Source organism: Coptis chinensis, chromosome 1, assembly GCF_015680905.1.
Source record: "Coptis chinensis isolate HL-2020 chromosome 1, ASM1568090v1, whole genome shotgun sequence".
In the NCBI taxonomy this organism is placed as follows: domain Eukaryota; kingdom Viridiplantae; phylum Streptophyta; class Magnoliopsida; order Ranunculales; family Ranunculaceae; genus Coptis; species Coptis chinensis.
Window position 1 is genome coordinate 28112889 of NC_141456.1, and position 9194 is coordinate 28122082.

The following is a 9194-nucleotide window of genomic DNA, read 5'->3' on the forward strand; positions in this document are numbered from 1 at the left end:
TCGAGTACAGCCATAGGCATTCCAAGGGCAAATGAAATTTTATCATATAATTGTTATACTAACATATAGTAGTTACACATGTAGTTCCTACGAATGAGTCACGAATAGCTTTTCAGAATTTAAAGCATATAAACTTGGACAACTTCAAGAGTTTATATTTCTAAATTATAAAGTTGCTTGTAAGGGTTGTATATCAACTACTTTAATTGTCAATTAAGTTCATTTTCATGTAATAGCACCCACTTTCTTCACCTATTATATTTCCTTTTTATTATCACTATAAAATAGAATTTAATATTATATGATAGCCACTTCATACTGTACAAGAGTGAAAATACGTGATTTGGTTAGGGATAGAAGAACATAATAGGTTTGGATCAAGTAGATTTCATTAGCTTGGTTGATACATAGTCTGATGGTTGCATCTCCTACTTGATTTAATTGATTTTTATGGTTTCATACCCCTCATAATTTTATGTTCTCAATTTTGGAAAGAACATTCTAGTTACTTGTCAAAGCCAACATTTTATAGAGTTGATTTTTTTTTCTCTTAAATTTTTGCAAGTCTTATTTTTGCTTTCACCTTTTATTGCTTTCTTGATTGTTCTTAAATATTTTTACAAAGTTTTGTTTAGTTTGTCTTGCTCAATGATTACTATTGAAAGGGGTAAGCATGTTTTTATGTTTGTGACATAATTTATATGTTGAAAGATAAATTATTTCTTGTAGTTTTGATTTTTTGCATGTATGATTATATACTAGGATTCATTTTTAATTACTGGGTATGATAAATTAATTCGTTAGATATATATGCTTAATGGATTTGTGAGTCTCTTTAGTTAATCTGAATTGTCAAGACATTACATAACTTAACAAGATTATATTGACCCATTTTTCTTCAGAGGCACCTAAGAATTAGTTTAAGTAATAGTCCGATTAGTAACAAGTTATTGCAAGTTTATCCGAGGTCCGGTAGCATCCTAGTATTTGTTATTCTTAAATGAGTTCAAGAATGGAGTTTGAATCCAATGCCTTGAAGTACATGTCGTAGCAGCCTCGTTTTTGCTTCCTATATATTTGGCATGTAGTGAGAGGGAAATAGCTTGTTTTTAGTCCCACACCCTGCTTTTAGAACCTTGTAACATACTAGAAAATCAATAGGTGAGAAATACCAACAAACACGACCTTACGTTTAATTTAGAATGTGATATGTTAAATAGGCTCACACATTTAAATCCTCGAGTCATAAGGAGACAAATATGGTTAATGTGGAAAATGTTGTGAAATGCATGGTGTTTGCTGTTTATTTATTATTTATTAGTTAAATGATCATTGTCTTATGAATTTTTAATAGGAAGAAATATGGATAAGAGTTGGTTGAATATGCCACATAGGCCTATTCAATATGCCCAAGGTATTAGGGATTTTATTGCTCTTGCTAGCAATCATTTAGACGGTGCAGGTAGGGCCCGTTGTCCATGCAAGAAATGCAATAATAGGATGTACCGACACTTCCAAGAAGTAAAAGATCATTTGTATGATAATGGTTTTGATAAAGATTATACTTCTTGGATATACCACGGAGAACCTTTAGACGTCGCAAGTGATGACGACGATGATGATACTGATTTAGGTGGTGAAGGTGTACGCTATGATGGTTTGGATGACATGCTTGAAGATGTGAGACAATCAACACATAGAGACAATCAGGCGTCGGGCATCCAACATGGGGAAGCTAGTAGTAGTTACATACCCGATGCAACCGACGGGGTGCATTTATGCCATCATAATACGAGTGATGGAAATACAATGTCATTTGATAGACTCTTAAACGAAGCGCGCCAACCTCTCTATCCGGGGTGTGAGAAATATAGCACGTTGGATTTTCTCATGAAGATGTTCCATTTGAAGATAATTAATCGTTGGAGCAACAAATCTTTTGACATGGTCCTTGCGTTGGTTAAGTCAGCACTACCTGCAGGTGAGAGGCTCCCAAAATCTCACTATGAGGCTAAGCAATTACTGCGGGATCTGGGCCTAGGTTATATCTCAATACATGCATGCCAATATGATTGTGTGCTCTTCTGGGGGACAGAGAACAAGGATCTTGAAAATTGCCCTGTTTGCAATGCATCGAGGTATAAAATTAATGAAGGTAAGACTAAAAAAATACCAGTGAAAGTATTACGGTATTTTCCACTTAAGCCAAGACTTCAACGGTTATTTATGTCGAGGATGACCGGCCGAGGACATGAGATGGCACAAGGAGAAGCGAGTTGGGGAGGAGAATATACTTGGCATCCTGGCGATTCTCGAAGCTTGGAAAGAGTTTGACAAGGAACATGAGTGGTTTTCTAGTGATCCCCGCAATGTCCGTCTTGGCCTAGCAAGTGACGGGTTCAACCCTTTTTCTGACATGAGCAGTATCTATAGCATGTGGCCAGTACTGCTTATGCCATATAATATGCCCCCTTGGAAATGTATGAAGGAGCCGTTCATTTTCATGTCTCTCCTTATCCCTGGGCCTAAAGCTCCCGAAATGACATTGATGTGTTTACTGACCATTAATAGAGGAACCGAAAGAGTCGTGGGTACATGGTGTGGATACATACGATGTCGTAACGAAACAAACATTTCGGTTGCACGCTGCATTACTATGGACTATAAATGACTTTCCTGCATTTGCTAATTTATCTGGTTGGTCTACAAAAGGCAAACTAGCATGTCCAACTTGCAACAAGGATACATGTTCTATGTACTTGAAAAATGGCAGGAAGTTATGTTATATGAACCATTGTAGGTTTTTGCAGCCACGACATCCTTTGACAAAGCGTGCTAGGCAGTTATTCAGTGGAAACAATTGGAGTAGGTTGCCTCCTAACAAGTTGACTGGGGAAGATGTGTTAAAGCAGTTAGAACATGTTGAGGAACAAAGGTATGGAAAGCATCCAGAATACAAGAAGAGGAAGCGTACTGAGACCGAGTTGAACCGACAAAGCATAGCATATTTTTTTCGATTACCCTATTGGCGTACCCTTAAATTACCCCACAACATTGATGTTATGCACACAGAGAAGAATATTTGTGAAAGTGTTTTAGGGACATTGTTGAACCTAGATGGGAAGACAAAAGATTCAAAGAAAAAAGCTTCGGTTGGATTTGGCGAATTGGGTATTAGACAAGAGTTGCATCTAATTCCAAGGGGTAATAAATTTGTTGTACCTCCGCATGTTATACATTGTCTCTTCTTTGAAAGAAGGATTTTTTGCGAGTGGTTGAAAACGGTGAAGTTTCCAGATGGTTATGCATCAAACATTTCTCGATGTGTAAATGTTACAGACTGCAAAGTACATGGACTGAAGAGTCATGATTGTCATGTACTTTTACAACGAGTTCTCCCAGTTGCACTTCGTGGTTTTTTGGCTAGTGACGTATCTTCTGCTCTAATTGAACTAGGATTCTTCTTTAGAGAGCTTTGTGCAAAACGTTAAAAGTAGAATTACTCGAGAAATTGAAAAGGACATTGCAAGAATACTTTGTAAGCTCGAATTGATTTTTCCACCAAAGCATTCTTTGATGTCATGGTCCACTTGGCATCCACTTGCCTCGTGAGGCAATAGTTGGTGGACTGTACAATACGGTGGATGTATCCAATTGAGAGGTGATGTTCATAAACTATATTCTACTCATTTTGGTGCTAAAATACTATCATACTTTGATACCTCATCATCTAACTTTACTTATATAACACTTTATCGCAGATTTTTCAAAACTCTCAAACAATATGTTCGTAATAGGGCACACCCAGAAGGTTCCATTGCAGAAGCGTACATTGACTCTGAATGTCTCACTTTTTGTTCAATGTATCTCCAAGGAATTGAAACGCGGTTCAACCGTGAAGATCGTAACTACGACGGTGGTCAAGTGAAACAAACCAAGGGGTTGCATGTTTTCTCACATAATGTTAGACCATTGGGAGCTCCGAATTATATAACAATGAGTTCAAAGGATTTCAACAAGGCTCGATATTATGTGTTAAACAATTCAGAAGAAATATCATCATATTTAGAGTAAGTGTCTTTTCTGATTAGATGTGTCGTATGTAGATTGTGTTAAATCAATCACGAAAGATAATAATACTCATTTTTGCAAAAGGAGCATATGGTTGAGCTACAAAAGCACAGCTCTCGTGATTTGGAAAAAGGCAGGAACAACATTTTTCTTTGAATGGTTCCGCTCGCGTAAGTGTTAAATTAAGTTGACATGTAGTTAGGTTCACTTTCGATTACAAAAGATCTTAAATTATTATTAATTTTTTTTTTCCCATTTGATAGATGGAACAACTGTACTATGAGAAATCTCCCAAGGCAACCGATGATTTATATTCACTATCATGCGGTCCCGATCATCGTGTGACTCGATATAGTGGTTGCATTATCAATGGAATTAGGTTTCATACCAAGGATCGTGGAGAAAACTCTACGGACTCAAAATAGTGGTGTGGTTGTTAAAGGGATGATCAATCAAATGATATCGACTTTTATGGTGTCCTGGCGGATGTTATAGAGTTAGAATATATATTTGGGAAACGAGTTTGGCTTTTCAAGTGTGATTGGTGGGATGTTAGTAACAAAAAAACAGGAATCCATGTAGATAGATATTTCATTAGTGTTAATGTGTCTAGGAAGTGGTATAAAGATGATCCGTTTGTGTTGGCCACAAACAAGTCAAGTATTCTATGTGGCGGACACCAAATTGCGTGGTGATTGGCAAGTTGCACGAAGATAGTTCATAGGAACACGCTTGATGTTCTAGAGAAAGAGGAAGAAATCGGAGTACATCGAGAATCTTTTGAGAATTATCAACAAGAGGAGCAACTCATAGTTGATGAAATTCTAAGTGATGAAGTTATGCTTGTGCAAATGAATAGAGATGATGTGAACCTAGATGAGGCTGAAGAGGTTGATGCAAATGAGGTCTTTAACAATATTGTGGACGCTAACCAGACTGACGATACAATTATGACCAATGACTATGACATTGAAGAAGATGATACATTGATAGAATATTGATCAAGAGGAGATTCTTTCGAGTGATAATGATACTGATATTGATTGATCATAATCAATGTAAAAGCTTGTTATTTTTCTTCTATAAAAATATATATTTCTCAAATACTTATAAATGTATATCACACATTCATACTTGTAGGCTTCGTTTTATTGCCTTTTGATATTGTACTCTTCTTACTCTTCTTTTATTGCCTTTTGTTTAAAAAGTATTGTACTCTCTAGTGTCCACTTTGTGTTTTAGTGTTAGTTGTCGGTTCTTAACCATGTGTTAATGGCCACATTTGATGGTTCATAACCTGCCTTCTCTCTTTGTTATGGTATCTCTACATTTTTGTGTTTAAATGTTAGTTGTCATTTTTTTGTCTTTCAATTGGACTAGTCCGTTAAAGCTATAATGGTTCTAACATTATGTGTTGTCTTACTTCGTTGATGTTTTTACTAGTAGCTCTTCTTATTAGTATTCTCCTTTTTTCCTTTATATAGTACTTTTGCCGTGGAACAGTCGCCTTTTAGTGTCTTGACCCCGATGAATAGAGTCAATTTCATGCCCTCCCATGGTTTTCAATCAAAGACACGCCTTGATTTGGATAGGACCTTGTCCGTCCTAATGCAAGTATTTGGAGGTTAGATCGTGCTAACATGTGTGGTATTACTTACACATGTAAAGGTTAAGATGTGACTTGAAGTTTTCATTACTCACAAAGACATTGTAGGTTGCTAGTTACTTCTTAAACCCTCGAGGGTTCATGTTGATTATCCTTTCTATAGAGATTCATTAATATTTGATATTAACTTTGAATCATGAATATGATCTGATTATAGGTGTGATTTACTCTTTGCTTGAAGTAAATATTAAACAGTTTCAAACTTTCGAACCTTTTCTTCTATTGCCTTTTGATATTGTACTCTTTTTATTCTTCTTTTATTGCTTTTGTTTAAAAGTATTACTATTTAATTTTCTTTGGTGTAGCTATGGCACTGGTCGAGTCCACTAGCATTACTTTCGTTACATCACGCCTCAGGCCACTTTCGGCCAGCAAGCAAGATGGTTCTAGTGTTGGTATAATTCTTTCTTAATTTTGTACTATTCTTCTTCATACTAATCTTTTACGGTTCGCTAGTGTTGGTACAATACTTACTAACAAATATTTTGTCTTCTAAATAATTATGAAAGCCAAAAACGGGAGCCTAGAAAGAAGACCCAAAACCTAATTCTTAAGAACCACTTAGCACGAGGGGTGGAAAACCGAGGATAGAGATTGCTATTGGGAAAGATAGGCCTGTATGCAATTGGAGCCAACATGGATCACCGAGCTTGGCGTCATTGCTAGGTTTAGAATACCGCCTTTTGCCCATTCTTGGAAAGAGCGTGGATGATGATCAAAGGAAAAGTCTTCACAAGCTTGTTTTGGTAATTGATGTTTGTTTATTAATTGTTTCTTTTACTAAACTCTTTAAAGTATCGTGCTGAAAATTACGTCTTTATGATATCTCATGCGTATTTTATTTTATTTGTTTTGTAGGAAAAGTTTGACATGGACATCCATCTACCACATGTCGAAACTCATCATTAATAATTATATTAGGGATCGTTTCGTAGATCATAGGTGTGCCCTTCACAAGTACTACGTGAGCATTCCAAATAATGTGAACAAACGTCAACACCCATTTGATGGTGTATCACAAGAGTCGTGGGAGAGATGGTGCGATCTGTGGGAAACAGATAAGTTCAAGGTAAGTGAGTTTACTCCTCTTTTTAAAGAAGAGGTTATGGCGGCCAAATTCAATGTGGGAAGTGGTAGTGCTAAAGGGTTGGTTGTTGTACTTATACACATTATAATAGTTCTTTTTATGATGCATTGTTTATTTGTTTTAACCCAGGATGTTAGTACGCATAACCAATACAGCCGCTCATGCCTTGTCGTCAACCATTGTGCTGGTTCAAAATCTTTTGTGCGGATCCGTGCTGACATGGTACACTTAATTGATTAATTTTAGATATTATAAATAGTTTTCTTTTTAGTACTAACTTTGGAATTTTGTCTGTCTTTTAAAATGACACAGCCGGTTGATCCCGAGACTCAACAAGAGGCTGGGATGATCGCACTATATCGTAAGACTCATTTCAGTGAGAAAAAGGGCTGGGTTTCTCCTGAAGCAGAAAATAATTATGTAATTAACTCGTACTTACCCTTTAACTTAGCTAAATCGTACTTTTGTGAGATAGTTATATCTATTTGTTTTCTTTTCAGGAGAGAATGGTGGAATTACAAAATCAACCTACACTAGAAGGTTCTAACCCTTTGACTGAAGAAGAGATTTTTGATGAAGTCTTGGGCGTAAGACCTGGTTATAAACGTGGTCTTGGACATGGCGAGGCACCCCCATCCCGTAAACGTGTGGCTGGATATGAGCACCCAGATGTGGATCAGTTGAGAGCAAGGGCAGAAGAGGCAGAGTCTCAACTAGAAGAGTTGCGAGGATGGAAGGAAGCGCTCAAGAGACACAAGAAACACACCGGCATTCAAATTCAACAACAACAACGCCAGTTGGACTATCTCATGGAGAAGCTTGGTGGTCCTCCTTCAATGTGGTATGATTTATGAATTTAACTGTTTTTTCGATATGTGTTGGTGTTGCTTGATTGGGATATAGTTGTTTGATCGGAATGAATAAGCCTCCATATCATGTTTTAGGTTGTATATAGTCCATTTAGTTTTGGTAAATGGAATATGGGTTTTTCACCGTCTTGTGAAATATATTATTGTGATTTTTAGGTTATGACAGGTTATTGTATTTATGAAATGTTGAAAATACAGAGGAGACTCTGTCGAAATTTTACTATAAAAGTCACATATCTTATCTTAGGTATGTAATTGTTTGAGATTTGGGTAGACATAAACTTTAAGTAGATGACCTATTAGTTCATAGCTCCTCACTAAATTCTTCCACCCCTATTGTTTGTGGCTTTATTTATTTATGTTTAAATTAATTAATTTAGATTTACTTTCCATAGTATTGATTTGATTAGTTCTATTTAACTCTATTCTATAAGTATGTATCTTGCAGTATATATAGGTCTACCTTACTTGACTATGTTATGTAATTTTGAGGCGATTTGTTTCACGTTAGCTGTGTTGGGGCGGGGTTTCCTGTTGGTGGTTGATTAGCATGATAGGTGGGTAATCCTTTTTGTTATGAGCTGCCGCCACCGCGGCTGCTGGACATTAGAATGTGAGCTGTGAATTATTAGACATTCTTATTTGAAGTGGAAATGGGATTTTGGCTTATATATTCGTGGTCTTTAGAGTCTATGCTTTCCTTAGTGCCGTGCTAAGGAGGTATATAACTTCGTACTGCAGACTCCTCTAGCCTTGTACCTTTGTGCCTCTTCATATTAATGAAATTCTTGTTTTGTATATAATTCAGTTCTTAGATTTATCTCAATGAATACTAGCTAGTAGAGGTCTAATGGATAAATTATTTTGATACAATTTAAACTTAACATAATTGTTAATAGTTCACTGGATTTTAATTTTGACGTGATGAAACTATTATATTTTTTGTTTCAATTTTTTTTTTGTGGTCTAATAGATAATATCTTTGTATGCAGATAATCTTATGCCAAAATGGATCGGTTTGGTATTAGTTTTTGTGAAGAAATGGCGTTTTGGAATTGCAAGAGGCACTAGAGGAATCTAAATGTTATTTATTATCATTTTTTATTTTGTGAAGATGGTTCATTCTCAAGCTACTTGAGGGATGTTTAGAAATGTTTTTGTTTAAGTTAATACTTTTCTTAAGATGAGTTCAGAAATAAAAATTATGAAAGGGATGATGCAACTCTCTTTTGTTTCTAATGGAGTGAATTAACTCACTTTTATTTATTGAAAATTTGTTGCTTAAGATAATTGATGTTCTGGTTGTGTTTATTTGTTGAATAGAGGGGCAATCGGAAACGATATTAGTGATCAAAATAGTCTTTTGTGACGTATGTAGTGTGGGAATATGATTACAATTAACCAATAGCTACGATGAAAACGTCACTTATAACACTAATTTTTTTAATTTGTTTTACCTTTTTTCGACGATAGAAACGCGTCACTAAAAATACACAAAATT

At 35.8% G+C, this 9194-nt stretch overlaps 2 protein-coding genes across 2 annotated transcripts; both read left to right on the forward strand.

The window, feature by feature from the left end:
* Positions 1 to 1362: 1362 nt before the first annotated feature.
* LOC147523288 (uncharacterized) lies at positions 1363 to 5072 on the forward strand. Its single transcript, XM_086570300.1, has 3 exons — positions 1363 to 2155; positions 2572 to 3486; positions 4816 to 5072. Exons 1-3 carry the CDS (start codon positions 1363 to 1365, stop codon positions 5070 to 5072), a joined length of 1965 nt encoding a protein of 654 aa, XP_086426426.1.
* Positions 5073 to 6246: 1174 nt separating this feature from the next.
* LOC147523289 (uncharacterized) lies at positions 6247 to 8980 on the forward strand. The gene is made up of 6 exons (XM_086561913.1): positions 6247 to 6483; positions 6596 to 6806; positions 6954 to 7046; positions 7137 to 7244; positions 7325 to 7665; positions 8686 to 8980. Coding segments are annotated over exons 1-6 (792 nt in total). The 5' UTR covers positions 6247 to 6445; the 3' UTR covers positions 8687 to 8980.
* The last annotated feature ends 214 nt before the right edge of the window (positions 8981 to 9194 follow it).